At 41.0% G+C, this 14808-nt stretch overlaps 1 protein-coding gene and 3 non-coding genes across 12 annotated transcripts in view; 2 read left to right on the forward strand and 2 right to left on the reverse strand.

The window, feature by feature from the left end:
• Positions 1-6847: 6847 nt before the first annotated feature.
• On the reverse strand, positions 6848-6919 carry Trnae-cuc. Its single transcript has one exon. It is a non-coding gene; the product is annotated as a tRNA-Glu (tRNA).
• A 435-nt stretch (positions 6920-7354) lies between these two features.
• Positions 7355-7426, forward strand: Trnae-cuc. Its single transcript has one exon. It is a non-coding gene; the product is annotated as a tRNA-Glu (tRNA).
• A 409-nt stretch (positions 7427-7835) lies between these two features.
• Trnae-uuc lies at positions 7836-7907 on the forward strand. The gene has a single exon. It is a non-coding gene; the product is annotated as a tRNA-Glu (tRNA).
• A 4780-nt stretch (positions 7908-12687) lies between these two features.
• LOC111079417 (odorant receptor 56a) overlaps positions 12688-14808 on the reverse strand; it is a 78645-nt gene continuing 76524 nt past the window's right edge. For 7 of the 9 annotated variants that reach the window (XM_041592772.1, XM_041592766.1, XM_041592767.1 and 4 more), the window contains 6 exons: positions 14022-14731; positions 13526-13956; positions 13247-13462; positions 13078-13179; positions 12868-13020; positions 12688-12806 (listed from right to left, as the gene is read on the reverse strand). In XM_041592772.1, the coding sequence (XP_041448706.1) occupies positions 12756-12806; positions 12868-13020; positions 13078-13179; positions 13247-13462; positions 13526-13956; positions 14022-14322 (1254 nt within the window). In that variant the 5' untranslated portion in view covers positions 14323-14731 and the 3' untranslated portion in view covers positions 12688-12755. The remainder of the gene's footprint in view (positions 12807-12867; positions 13021-13077; positions 13180-13246; positions 13463-13525; positions 13957-14021; positions 14732-14808) is intronic. The other 2 variants (XM_041592769.1, XM_041592774.1) reach the window with 2 other exon arrangements.

The raw sequence follows: 14808 nt of genomic DNA on the forward strand, positions 1-14808 counted from the left end.
GAGAATTAAAAAAAGCAGCGACCTTCTGCTGATTTCTGTGCGCCTGGTATCTCAGATTTGAATTTAACGGTTTTCTGCCATTTGAGCGGTGGAAAGTGGAGGCAGAAAGTGAGAAAAATTGTAGCGAAAAGAGAGAGCAACGAATAACAAAGAGAAACAAGAAAAAACGAGAATTTAAAAAAAGCAGCGACCTTTTGCTGATTTCTGTGCGCCTGGTATCTCAGATTTGAATTTAACGGTTTTCTGCCATTTGAGCGGTGGAAAGTGGAGGCAGAAAATGAGAAAAATTGTAGCGAAAAGAGAGAGCAACGAGAAACAAAGAGAAACAAAAAAAAACGAGAATTTAAAAAAAGCAGCGACCTTCTGCTGATTTCTGTGCGCCTGGTATCTCAGATTTGAATTTAACGGTTTTCTGCCATTTGAGCGGTGGAAAGTGGAGGCAGAAAATGAGAAAAATTGTAGCGAAAAGAAAGAGTAACGAATAACAAAGAGAAACAAGAAAAAACGAGAATTTAAAAAAAGCAGCGACCTTCTGCTGATTTCTGTGCGCCTGGTATCTCAGATTTGAATTTAACGGTTTTCTGCCATTTGAGCGGTGGAAAGTGGAGGCAGAAAATGAGAAAAATTGTAGCGAAAAGAGAGAGCAACGAATAACAAAGAGAAACAAGAAAAAACGAGAATTTAAAAAAAGCAGCGACCTTCTGCTGATTTCTGTGCGCCTGGTATCTCAGATTTGAATTTAACGGTTTTCTGCCATTTGAGCGGTGGAAAGTGGAGGCAGAAAATGAGAAAAATTAGAGCGAAAGGAGAGAGCAACGAATAACAAAAAAAAACAAGAAAAAACGAGAATTAAAAAAAGCAGCGACCTTCTGCTGATTTCTGTGCGCCTGGTATCTCAGATTTGAATTTAACGGTTTTCTGCCATTTGAGCGGTGGAAAGTGGAGGCAGAAAATGAGAAAAATTGTAGCGAAAAGAGAGAGCAACGAATAACAAAGAGAAACAAGAAAAAACGAGAATTTAAAAAAAGCAGCGACCTTCTGCTGATTTCTGTGCGCCTGGTATCTCAGATTTGAATTTAACGGTTTTCTGCCATTTGAGCGGTGGAAAGTGGAGGCAGAAAATGAGAAAAATTGTAGCGAAAAGAGAGAGCAACGAATAACAAAGAGAAACAAGAAAAAACGAGAATTTAAAAAAAGCAGCGACCTTCTGCTGATTTCTGTGCGCCTGGTATCTCAGATTTGAATTTAACGGTTTTCTGCCATTTGAGCGGTGGAAAGTGGAGGCAGAAAATGAGAAAAATTGTAGCGAAAAGAAAGAGCAACGAATAACAAAGAGAAACAAGAAAAAACGAGAATTTAAAAAAAGCAGCGACCTTCTGCTGATTTCTGTGCGCCTGGTATCTCAGATTTGAATTTAACGGTTTTCTGCCATTTGAGCGGTGGAAAGTGGAGGCAGAAAATGAGAAAAAATTGTAGCGAAAAGAGAGAGCAACGAATAACAAAGAGAAACAAGAAAAAACGAGAATTTAAAAAAAGCAGCGACCTTCTGCTGATTTCTGTGCGCCTGGTATCTCAGATTTGAATTTAACGGTTTTCTGCCATTTGAGCGGTGGAAAGTGGAGGCAGAAAATGAGAAAAATTGTAGCGAAAGGAGAGAGCAACGAATAACAAAGAGAAACAAGAAAAAACGAGAATTTAAAAAAAGCAGCGACCTTCTGCTGATTTCTGTGCGCCTGGTATCTCAGATTTGAATTTAACGGTTTTCTGCCATTTGAGCGGTGGAAAGTGGAGGCAGAAAATGAGAAAAATTGTAGCGAAAAGAGAGAGCAACGAATAACAAAAAGAAACAAGAAAAAACGAGAATTAAAAAAAGCAGCGACCTTCTGCTGATTTCTGTGCGCCTGGTATCTCAGATTTGAATTTAACGGTTTTCTGCCATTTGAGCGGTGGAAAGTGGAGGCAGAAAATGAGAAAAATTGTAGCGAAAAGAGAGAGCAACGAATAACAAAGAGAAACAAGAAAAAACGAGAATTTAAAAAAAGCAGCGACCTTCTGCTGATTTCTGTGCGCCTGGTATCTCAGATTTGAATTTAACGGTTTTCTGCCATTTGAGCGGTGGAAAGTGGAGGCAGAAAATGAGAAAAATTGTAGCGAAAAGAGAGAGCAACGAATAACAAAGAGAAACAAGAAAAAACGAGAATTTAAAAAAAGCAGCGACCTTCTGCTGATTTCTGTGCGCCTGGTATCTCAGATTTGAATTTAACGGTTTTCTGCCATTTGAGCGGTGGAAAGTGGAGGCAGAAAATGAGAAAAATTGTAGCGAAAAGAGAGAGCAACGAATAACAAAGAGAAACAAGAAAAAACGAGAATTTAAAAAAAGCAGCGACCTTCTGCTGATTTCTGTGCGCCTGGTATCTCAGATTTGAATTTAACGGTTTTCTGCCATTTGAGCGGTGGAAAGTGGAGGCAGAAAATGAGAAAAATTGTAGCGAAAAGAGAGAGCAACGAATAACAAAGAGAAACAATAAAAAACGAGAATTTAAAAAAAGCAGCGACCTTCTGCTGATTTCTGTGCGCCTGGTATCTCAGATTTGAATTTAACGGTTTTCTGCCATTTGAGCGGTGGAAAGTGGAGGCAGAAAATGAGAAAAATTGTAGCGAAAAGAGAGAGCAACGAATAACAAAAGAGAAACAAGAAAAAACGAGAATTTAAAAAAAGCAGCGACCTTCTGCTGATTTCTGTGCGCCTGGTATCTCAGATTTGAATTTAACGGTTTTCTGCCATTTGAGCGGTGGAAAGTGGAGGCAGAAAATGAGAAAAATTGTAGCGAAAAGAGAGAGCAACGAATAACAAAGAGAAACAAGAAAAAACGAGAATTTAAAAAAAGCAGCGACCTTCTGCTGATTTCTGTGCGCCTGGTATCTCAGATTTGAATTTAACGGTTTTCTGCCATTTGAGCGGTGGAAAGTGGAGGCAGAAAATGAGAAAAATTGTAGCGAAAAGAGAGAGCAACGAATAACAAAGAGAAACAAGAAAAAACGAGAATTTAAAAAAAGCAGCGACCTTCTGCTGATTTCTGTGCGCCTGGTATCTCAGATTTGAATTTAACGGTTTTCTGCCATTTGAGCGGTGGAAAGTGGAGGCAGAAAATGAGAAAAATTGTAGCGAAAGGAGAGAGCAACGAATAACAAAGAGAAACAAGAAAAAACGAGAATTTAAAAAAAGCAGCGACCTTCTGCTGATTTCTGTGCGCCTGGTATCTCAGATTTGAATTTAACGGTTTTCTGCCATTTGAGCGGTGGAAAGTGGAGGCAGAAAATGAGAAAAATTGTAGCGAAAAGAGAGAGCAACGAGATAACAAAGAGAAAAAAAAAAAAACGAGAATTTAAAAAAAGCAGCGACCTTCTGCTGATTTCTGTGCGCCTGGTATCTCAGATTTGAATTTAACGGTTTTCTGCCATTTGAGCGGTGGAAAGTGGAGGCAGAAAATGAGAAAAATTGTAGCGAAAAGAGAGAGCAACGAATAACAAAGAGAAACAAAAAAAAACGAGAATTTAAAAAAAGCAGCGACCTTCTGCTGATTTCTGTGCGCCTGGTATCTCAGATTTGAATTTAACGGTTTTCTGCCATTTGAGCGGTGGAAAGTGGAGGCAGAAAATGAGAAAAATTGTAGCGAAAAGAGAGAGCAACGAATAACAAAGAGAAACAAAAAAAAACGAGAATTTAAAAAAAGCAGCGACCTTCTGCTGATTTCTGTGCGCCTGGTATCTCAGATTTGAATTTAACGGTTTTCTGCCATTTGAGCGGTGGAAAGTGGAGGCAGAAAATGAGAAAAATTAGAGCGAAAGGAGAGAGCAACGAATAACAAAAAAAAAACAAGAAAAAACGAGAATTAAAAAAAGCAGCGACCTTCTGCTGATTTCTGTGCGCCTGGTATCTCAGATTTGAATTTAACGGTTTTCTGCCATTTGAGCGGTGGAAAGTGGAGGCAGAAAATGAGAAAAATTGTAGCGAAAGGAGAGAGCAACGAATAACAAAGAGAAACAAGAAAAAACGAGAATTAAAAAAAGCAGCGACCTTCTGCTGATTTCTGTGCGCCTGGTATCTCAGATTTGAATTTAACGGTTTTCTGCCATTTGAGCGGTGGAAAGTGGAGGCAGAAAATGAGAAAAATTGTAGCGAAAAGAGAGAGCAACGAATAACAAAGAGAAACAAGAAAAAACGAGAATTTAAAAAAAGCAGCGACCTTCTGCTGATTTCTGTGCGCCTGGTATCTCAGATTTGAATTTAACGGTTTTCTGCCATTTGAGCGGTGGAAAGTGGAGGCAGAAAATGAGAAAAATTGTAGCGAAAAGAGAGAGCAACGAGAAACAAAGAGAAACAAAAAAAACGAGAATTTAAAAAAAGCAGCGACCTTCTGCTGATTTCTGTGCGCCTGGTATCTCAGATTTGAATTTAACGGTTTTCTGCCATTTGAGCGGTGGAAAGTGGAGGCAGAAAATGAGAAAAATTGTAGCGAAAAGAAAGAGTAACGAATAACAAAGAGAAACAAGAAAAAACGAGAATTTAAAAAAAGCAGCGACCTTCTGCTGATTTTTGTGCGCCTGGTATCTCAGATTTGAATTTAACGGTTTTCTGCCATTTGAGCGGTGGAAAGTGGAGGCAGAAAATGAGAAAAATTGTAGCGAAAAGAGAGAGCAACGAGAAACAAAGAGAAACAAAAAAAAACGAGAATTTAAAAAAAGCAGCGACCTTCTGCTGATTTCTGTGCGCCTGGTATCTCAGATTTGAATTTAACGGTTTTCTGCCATTTGAGCGGTGGAAAGTGGAGGCAGAAAATGAGAAAAATTAGAGCGAAAGGAGAGAGCAACGAATAACAAAAAAAAACAAGAAAAAACGAGAATTAAAAAAAGCAGCGACCTTCTGCTGATTTCTGTGCGCCTGGTATCTCAGATTTGAATTTAACGGTTTTCTGCCATTTGAGCGGTGGAAAGTGGAGGCAGAAAATGAGAAAAATTGTAGCGAAAAGAGAGAGCAACGAATAACAAAGAGAAACAAGAAAAAACGAGAATTAAAAAAAGCAGCGACCTTCTGCTGATTTCTGTGCGCCTGGTATCTCAGATTTGAATTTAACGGTTTTCTGCCATTTGAGCGGTGGAAAGTGGAGGCAGAAAATGAGAAAAATTGTAGCGAAAAGAGAGAGCAACGAGAAACAAAGAGAAACAAGAAAAAACGAGAATTTAAAAAAAGCAGCGACCTTCTGCTGATTTCTGTGCGCCTGGGATCTCAGATTTGAATTTAACGGTTTTCTGCCATTTGAGCGGTGGAAAGTGGAGGCAGAAAATGAGAAAAATTGTAGCGAAAAGAGAGAGCAACGAATAACAAAGAGAAACAAGAAAAAACGAGAATTTAAAAAAAGCAGCGACCTTCTGCTGGTTTCTGTGCGCCTGGTATCTCAGATTTGAATTTAACGGTTTTCTGCCATTTGAGCGGTTGAAAGTGGAGGCAGAAAATGAGAAAAATATTAAAATCGAGAATATCAACGTTGAATGTTCTGAAAAAAAACAATCGATACTATTGTATCGGGCTCAAATAATTATTAAAAAACCATTAAAACCTTTTAGGAACTTGTTCATTGAAAAAATTAGATGCCACCTGTCGCTTTGTTTACAAATTTGTCTTCGTATTTTATAGCAGCCAATCCAAACATATCAAAAGGGCAACGACTGTAGCTCGATACTATCATGATAGTCTCAAAAGCATCGATGGTAGAGGCACTAACTATACAGTATATAGATGTGCCAGTTCATACAACGAAAGTGGCGCAGCTGAGTTTTCAGCGTACGTTCCCAGGTCTTCGGCTTTGGGGCCGCTTTTGTCAGCGAGCAGTCGGAATTTTTCGTTTCATATCAGTCAGCTTTTATCAGCGAGCATTTTACAATTTTTTTTCGTTTCATATCAGTCAGCTTTTGTCAGCGAGCAATTATAATTTTTCCTTTCATATCAGTAAGCTTTTGTCAGCGATCAATTATAATTTTTCGTTTCATATCAGTCAGCTTTTGTCAATGAGCAATTAGAGTTTTTCATTTCATATCATTCAGCTTTTGGCAGCGAGCAATTAGAATTTTTCGTTTCATATCAGTCAGCTTTTGTCACCGATCAATTCAAATTTTTCGTTTCATATCAGTCAGCTTTTGTCAGCGAGCAATTATAATTTTTCGTTTCATATCAGTCAGCTTTTGTCAGTAAGTAATAAATACATTTATTTGTTTTTTTATTTAAATTTTATTACATTTTTAGATTTTTCCTACATTTTTTTTTAATTTTCTTCTCTTCAGGAGCGCATTATCCTCCGCAACATTACTTTCTTCCGGAGCGCATTTTCCTATGCAACGCATCTCTCTCTTGGAGCGCATTTTCCTCCGCACCGCATCTCTCTCTCGGAGCTTATCATCCTCCACGATCGATCTTTGCCGGATACGGATACGCTTCGAGTAGCCACGTGCGGCCCTGACGACCCTGAAGGAAGACCTCGAGGCCGAGCCGGTGATAATCCGTAGAACAACATTTAACTTTGTACCCTTAAGATCAATAAAAATAACTACCTACTTTTGCCACCTTACTCGTGTCACCTTATTCTTGAACTAGGAGACCTTTTCTTTCAGCTACCACATCCAGAGATCAAATAAATTTATATGAACCCCGGCGCGGCGAGCATACCCCGGCCGAAGTGCAATCACAACACATTGAAATTTATAATTTTATGGGATATTTACAGGGGAAAGTAAAATATATATATTTCAAATCGATCCTGTAAAAAATATTGAAAAAAAGTCAGCACATAGTTTCCCATACCGGGAATTGAACCCGGGCCTTCCGGGTGAGAGCCGGATATCCTAACCACTAGACAATATGGGAGATGCGAGCTACTTCACCACATCTATAATTGAGTTGTAAAAGAAAAGACGAAAACCAAAGAAACCAAAATCCTCCCCATCGCGCACGCACAACCCAAGCACGTAAAACAACTAATATCTTTTGTTCAAAAATGCGTCTAACGTTAAATGGAGATAAACTTTTACATAGTGTTTCATTGCCTGAAATTGTGGTTTTGTGCGTCGAAGATATTCATTGACAAACGTTTTTTTTTCTTATCATGTACATACATATGTACATATACTGTCCTTTCCCATACAATTTTAGTTTTTAATTTGTTTAATAATTATTAAACTGGTTATAACCAGAACTGTTCTGTGTTATTTGATTTGTAAGTTTTATTTCAATGCTTGGTTAAAATTAACAAATTCAAACACTTTTCTAACAAAGCAAAATTTTGGACCTAGCATGAATATATCCCATATTGTCTAGTGGTTAGGATATCCGGCTCTCACCCGGAAGGCCCGGGTTCAATTCCCGGTATGGGAAACAGATATGTGATAACATTTTTGAATATTTTTTTCTCTTTTTTAGTAATCCTCTGCTTATGGTAAATTTCTCTCATTGCAAGTGGAAGAAAAGATTTTCAAAATTATTTTTCCATTATAATACATCGCTTTACTAGCCCTATAATTGGTACATACTAAGGTTTTTGGGCAACTATTCGTTTTCGAGATTTTTGCATTTGCACGGGACAAAAACAGAATTGGTTTTCGCGGCTATCAATTCAATCTCAGCCTCGAAAGTGAACTTTTGCTTATTTAAATAGGTTACCTTTCAATAAATTTAGATAATAATATTGAAACACTTCTAATTTCTGTTATCAATGAGTGGCTAAAAATACAAAAATTCATAATCTTTGCTAACAAAATGTACTTTTGGACCAAGTAATATTGTATCCCATATGGTCTAGTGGCTAGGATATCTGGCTTTCACCCAGAAGGCCCGGGTTCGATTCCCGGTATGGGAAATATATATATTTTTTGGTTTTCTATACTGAACTCGTTTCTGTTCTGTTCGAAGTTCGAACATTCTACGAACAGTCGTCTTGCCATTATCAGTGTTTAGGCGCTCACATTTTTTCCCACATCTTTTGTGCTTGTAATTCCCAATCAGTTCTATCGTGCAGCTCGCTTACAGAGAGCTGTTTGCGACGAAACGATTGTCATTAGTAGTGGTAGACTGACGTTCTACCCAAATACTAAAAGGCCAGTTGATGTTAAAAAATTATGACTCTTGAGTGATTATTTTTTATTACCACGATTCTGACGGGGTTGCTCCTGCCTAGAGTTGTCGGTTGAACTGATGGTCTTTAACTAATGACACCTTCTGATTAATAAATTTGAAAAAAAAACATCCTAACTGATGTATGATGATGAACACAAGCAATTGCTGCTTTTCAGAATTCCAAAATCGTACCTTTTCCGTCATATGGATATTGCCACTTGTCTGTACCGAGCGGGGGCTATCGTAGACTCTGCAGGGTGGGGGTTTTTGGGTAGCGTGGTGTGTTCATGTGACGACCGCACCAACGCCCATCCAGTCAGTCATTTGTTGCGCTGTGCTGTCTGGCTGGAAGCTGGCCGTGACCATGGCAACGAAATCATCAAACCGTTGGCTCTCATTCAGTCTGTGTATTTCGGGCCATTTCTTTTTTTTTTTTTGCCAAAAATTTACATAAAAATCGCATTACACTTAACATCCACTTTGCTAAACGAAGCGCATGAAAGCGGGCGCCTCACCGTGGTTTGGGTAGTGCTCGCTTTTCCGGCTTGCCCTCTCTCTCTCGACTACTCTCGACTGTGCTTTTGTAAGCCGAAGCCGTGTGTGGTGTGGGTGTGGGTGTGTGTGTGTGGGTGTGGGTGCTGGGAACCCGATATTCCCGTGCGTGTCTGTGCTTGTTTAAGCGGTTTGAAGTGCACTGCGGCCTACGAAAATTAAATTAAAAAGCGCATCCAAAAGGGACCAATGCAAAAACAAACAAAAATTTTGTGAAAAAACGAAATTACAAAAGGGCGGTACGATCTATTTTCCGTCAGGACACTATCTATAAAAACTGAAGTGCATATGTACATAAATAAAATGCCTGGATTGGGCACTGGAAGAGCAACTTGAAGTTAAGTTAATTAATTAATGGGAAAAGGTTTGCAATTTAAGGTTTAATTGCATACATTTCTGTATTAACTGTTTGTCAAATATATGGTATTATTGTTAAGGAAATTATTTAAACGATAAGATGGGGGATTATTTTCTTTATTTTGATGCCATTTCAATTCAGCCGAATTAAACTTTGTACTCGTAAAAATTCCAATGTAAGTGCCAGCTTCATACATCAGTCGAGTCATTTCGTATCCATTCCAAATTCTTGGAAACAAGGCTGGTAACTATTCGAGAACTCCATGTTGCCCCCTACGACAAAATATTTGACTTTTTTAAAAGCTGAAGCGCCGATCCAACCCTTAAGATGGCATGTGAGGCAGGGAGTGGGACCCGGACAGGATGGGCGTGCTCTTGGTGGGTCAGTTGACGCTTTGTTGCATTTGTTTTGGCATGTTTATTGCACTGTCAACGGCAATGCATGAAAAGTTTTAGTTAGCCAAGTTAAGTTGTTGTTGCTGCTGCTGCTGCTGCCTCTGGTGACAAACCCTCTGCGTGCAGGGCCCGTATTTGGCTTGCGCCACTCTACCCTGTCCTGGCCAGACCGTAACTGTTAATGTGTTTGAAGTCAAATTGTTTTCAGTCACGTGACCGACCGGCAACAACATCAACTGTGAACACACAACAACTTTATTCATGATTAATCAGTTGCATTTAAATATGTATTATAGCCAGGGCGGGGCCGTGACTGCAACTCCATTCCCTCCACACCACCACTCTGGTGACAACTGCAGTCCGTTTGTCCACAAACAAAATTGGCTCTGCTGATGTTTGTCCTTTTGGCCAGGCCCGAGTAGCAGATGGGTGAGATGGGGTCCGTTGCTTATGATTAATTCAATCCATTCTGAATTTAACTACAACTTCATTTCGCTTAATGGCGCCGGGCAACAAATCGCCGTGCGCTAATTAATTTTAATAACCATCCTATTCTAGATCCCCATCCTCTAACAGCTGGCCAAGTCGAGGAGCGTTTGTCGCGTTTACTGTGGCATAAATGTTTAATGACAAACCACTTAAGTGGCTAAAAATGGGGACCAGAGGCCCATTTAGTGCACTTCCTTGATTTTGTTTTTGTTTTTCTTAAAGCCAGATTGGTATTAAAAGAGTTAAGATATAGCCACGCCCTCTAGTTAGGAATTGCAATAAAAAGTACAGTTACTAAACAAACAATGTACTTCACAGCTACCCTTGGCTTCCATCTTCCTTGCGTTCAGAATTAATGTCTTCGAAATATCTTTAATATTTTAAATTGAAAAATATTTTAATCAGATTTGATTGGATTGTCGGCCCGCATTTGCCTCCTTTACCGCTTACCGCCCCTGGAACAGAAGTCAATTTATATTGTACAGATATGAGAATCCCTTCCGACTACACATAATCGAAATATACGAGAATTTTGTGGCTTCACCTCCAGGACTACCCCTTGAGGAGCGAGCAGGTTCATTTCCTTAAAGGGATATTTCTTTTGTAGCGCCCCGTTCCGGGAATCACATTCCCTTTGAATTCATTTCCTTTGTGTCGGTAGAGCAAAAATGTATTGTAAATATTCATTACATGTGTGCGGCAAATTTTAATTTTTTCGCAAAACTGCAAGACTCAAAGAGGGTGGCTCCTCATACACTTAACATGCCCATGCCATACCACACCACACCAACCATACCATATCCAACCGTACAACGCATTCCCTCAAGGGTTCTGGTCTCGAACGAGCCAGGGTTGGCACTGAGTGCACGACATTCATTGTGTTTAATGAACATTCGCATCCATTACGCTTGCATTATGTATGTAATGTCGTAAATAATCAACAACAAACGTGCGCACCGAAAACCATAAAAAATTTGCCAATATTGCTAAAAATACCGGCAACAGATGCCAGCAATTCGCCAGGCCATGGTCCATGTGGTTTCCGTTCTTTTTTTCTGTTTTCACCATGTTCTATTTTAAATTGTGGTCTAGATATGTGATCCAAAAATATCGCTCATGGTCTACAAATAGTTTTGTGCTGAGCGGCGAGCAAGCAACCAACTGACAGACACAGATACGATCTGCGGATTCTTCAAAAAATTTAAAAAAATGTTTACTTCACTTTCGTATGCATTCTTTAGTGTTGGCGAGGGATCCGCACCCTGGCGGATGATTACGATCGAGGGAAGAGTCAGGCAACCCTTTCACCAACTCTTCTTGCCACTCCACCCAGCCTCGACAGATATGTACGATATAAATATAGATAAATCCGATGATCTACAAGGGGTTCCCGTCCATATATCTGCGACGGGGTGAGTAAACAACCCTTTTCACGCTCTTACCCAACTATCTGTCACCCTTGCTTCTCTCCACCTTGAGCTTTCGGGCAGCAACCCCGCCATTAATACTCATTAGTATTAGGTTCGAGGTTCGTCGCGCGCCTTTATCAGCCATTTAGCCACTTTGTGTAATCCCAGGGAACGCAACCCACGGCACACAATACACAAGACAGCAACCGCAGCAATATGCGTGTCTTTTTTTGGTTTTTGTTTTGAGTTCTGAGTGTTTGTGTTTCTACTGTTTTTTATTTTGTGTCTATACTCTTAATAATATTAAAAAATACACCCATGGGGACAACAATTCGGTTTGTGTGGCTAGTTTGTTTTGTGGGTGGTAGGGGGGTAAGGGGTGGTGCCGTGCCGTGCCGGTGGTGGATTCACGTATCTGACCGTTTGCCATAGCAGACGCATAAATTTCTTGTGTCTGAAATCCCCCAAGACAATTAGAAACAGTGGCAGGGGTAGTGGTAGCGGGTAGCGTTAGCGCAGTGTAATCGTGTGGGTGGGTGGGTTGGTTTGTATATTTGGTTGAGAAGTGCAAAAATCGTTTATATCCATTGAATAAGACAATATAACAAAACACATTCAGTGCGACTTGACGTGCGACGTTTTCTACAAGTGATAAATGATGTCGCCTGTTCCTTGCATTGGCTTTTTGGGGTTCTATATGCGCTGTAAAATGGTTTAGCATAGCCTCCTCCTCCTCCTCCGCCTTTCCACGCTCAATCCAACGCCATTGTCCCTGTTCGTCTTCAGTTGCTTTTTGTGGGTAGGCGAAATGAATTGCATGGCTTGTTGGCTGTCATGTTAGCCAAACGAGTTGACAACCGCAACGGCATTTTGATTAGACGCAAGGAGAAGGATTGGTGTCTGTATCCACTACAACCCACGCAGAAGGTTGAAGTAGCTGTAGGCCCCTAGTATAATCTGCAAAAAGAGAGATATAGAAATGCTGACAACTAATATGGATCCCTACGTCTATAAGGGTCCTCAGATCCAGATCGATCATCAGCCTCTGGGCGTGCAGCATCATGCAGAGAATCGTTCGTCTCATAGAAAGCTGGTATTCATACCTGGCAAAGGACAATTCGTTGAGCTGGAATAAACAATAAGAACAGGTTGAGTTGTTGAAAAAATCTCTGGAAGAAATCGCATTGGAGAGTTGTAGAGTAAGATCAATTTTATTTAAAGGAGAGGCACATTTTCTTTGCTTTGCTTCCATTTGATAATTCAAGCTTTAAATATTTAGGGGTATATGATTTAACATAAGAGTAGATAAGCAACAGTGCATATATATTTATGTACGATTAAAATATACCCCTTTTATAGGGGTCCAGCCCGTGGGAATGGCTTTTGGTCTAATATATCTGACTCAAGAGGTTAAAGTAGCTGTAGGCCCCTCGTACAATCTGCAAAGAGCTATATAGAAATACTCGTATCTCCATACTGAAGACCAATACGGTTCCTTACGTCTATGAAGGTGCCTATACCCAACTCGACCATCAGGGCACGCATTCGCAACGGCCTCTGGGCGTGGACTATCATAATGAGAAGCGTTCGTTGAACGGGACGCTCGTACTCGTACCACGGGGTTGAGTAATAGGCAAAGGGCAATTCCTGGTGCTGGATTGAATAAAGTTACAATATTTGAGATATCAGCGATGTATTAGATGAACTTACGCATTCAAAAATAAGTGTAGCATGCCAATGGTAGATCCAGAGAATCGATGCCATGACAAATATATAGATGAACATAAAAAAGGAGTCCATTTTGCTAGGGGTCTGAGAGACCATAAAGTGTTTCAAATTGGTTCGAATAACCCTAATACTTCCATACTTTCACACTTACCCCAACACTCAAGGCAAAAAATAGAAAGCATATGAGAATGGAGAAGATGATGAAGTCGGCCATGACGGGCACACAGATAAGCTGCTCCAGCTCCTTGACGAACCTACGGATCTTCAGATGCTCCTTAACGAACTTCTTGATGAGCCGCATTTGCCAGCGGGCCAGCTGAGTGGGTGTCAGGCGATCCGGGTCTAAGAACGGATTGAGGCGCGTGATCTGCAATGGAGAATCGGGAATGGAGCACTGACAGGTGCACTGAAGAGGTGATGGAGCACTCACATCCATCCCCGCCACCCGCTTGTTGAGTATCTGCAGCTTTAGGTGCACATACTTCATGAGGCAAGTGATGAAGGTGTGCCACAGTGGAATAGTTGTGATGCCCAGCCCTAGGGCATACCAGGGTCCCAGAAAGCCGATCAGAAAGTTGTCGTACAGCTCGCCAAACGGAAATAGCTTGAAAAGAAGAATGGGCTGCTCCTCCCCAGCACGCACGGCTGGCATGTTAAAGACGGTCTGCGGCATGAAGAGTGTCCGATAGAGGCAGTCGGAATAGGCCATAAGCCCGGCTACTATCGAAGAAGCCCACAGAATTACAGTGAAATTCCGAGTGTATTTCTGTGTAGACAACACAAGTTCCAGTTCCTGATCGTCCGCCTCGAGCAACAGACTTTGCATATCCGCATGGACCTCACGCAACATAGAAACAACCCCTGAAGGTAAGACCAATTGACAAATGCTCAGCAAAGTATATACAAACTGCATAAATATCACTCACGCTTCCGTTGCACGACGGCGTTTAGTGTGGCAATAGACACGGCTACGTACTGGAAGGCGGTGGCGCAGGTCGTCGCTCCATCGTTGAGTCTTTCGTAGCCTTGAAAGACGCGTGCCAGCATCAGGACACAGCTCACCCAGATGGAGGCCGTGAAAAGGATGCAGCGCAACTGGGACAGCCAGGGCCTGCGCTGGTACTTGGACGACAAATAGCCGTAGAAGCGAAAGCAGCGCAGATGGAGGCGCAGGATGGGCGTTTCGAAGATCTCGCGCGACAGCAGCAGCTCCTTAACTCTGAACATTATGACTGGATTGAAAAACGGCACAGTGCCATCTTTTTATACGAACTGGATGGCAGTTGGAGCTTATCGGACCCCTTTGTGCCATTTACACTCGTAAGTGTAAATAATTGTCAAATAATTGTCAGACAGGTGACGCGGTTCTGCATAGACGATGTGGCCCAGGTTCTTCGACTGGTTGCGACTGTTCCTTTTTGCTCCCCAGCCCTTGACCCACCAATATTGCTCCCAACTTTGAATTTGATTCGCATGTTACGCTCCCAGGCACCCAGCTACCTTTGGCTACCTTTGGCAACCAACTTTGTCCAGAGCACCGATGTCAAAAGTGTTTGGCCAAACCGAGTTACGTGTGAACGAAATTTGCTGGGGACTGAAAACTTTTCAGCACATGTTCCGAGCTGTTTCTATCTGTCTAGTAGGGAAAGCAAAACGGAATAAATGGTGGGGGGGTACGGGCTGTCATAAAAGGAATTTTTAATTTTTGCACAC

Source organism: Drosophila obscura, unplaced genomic scaffold (genome assembly GCF_018151105.1).
Source record: "Drosophila obscura isolate BZ-5 IFL unplaced genomic scaffold, ASM1815110v1 contig_186, whole genome shotgun sequence".
Taxonomy (NCBI): Eukaryota; Metazoa; Arthropoda; class Insecta; order Diptera; family Drosophilidae; genus Drosophila; species Drosophila obscura.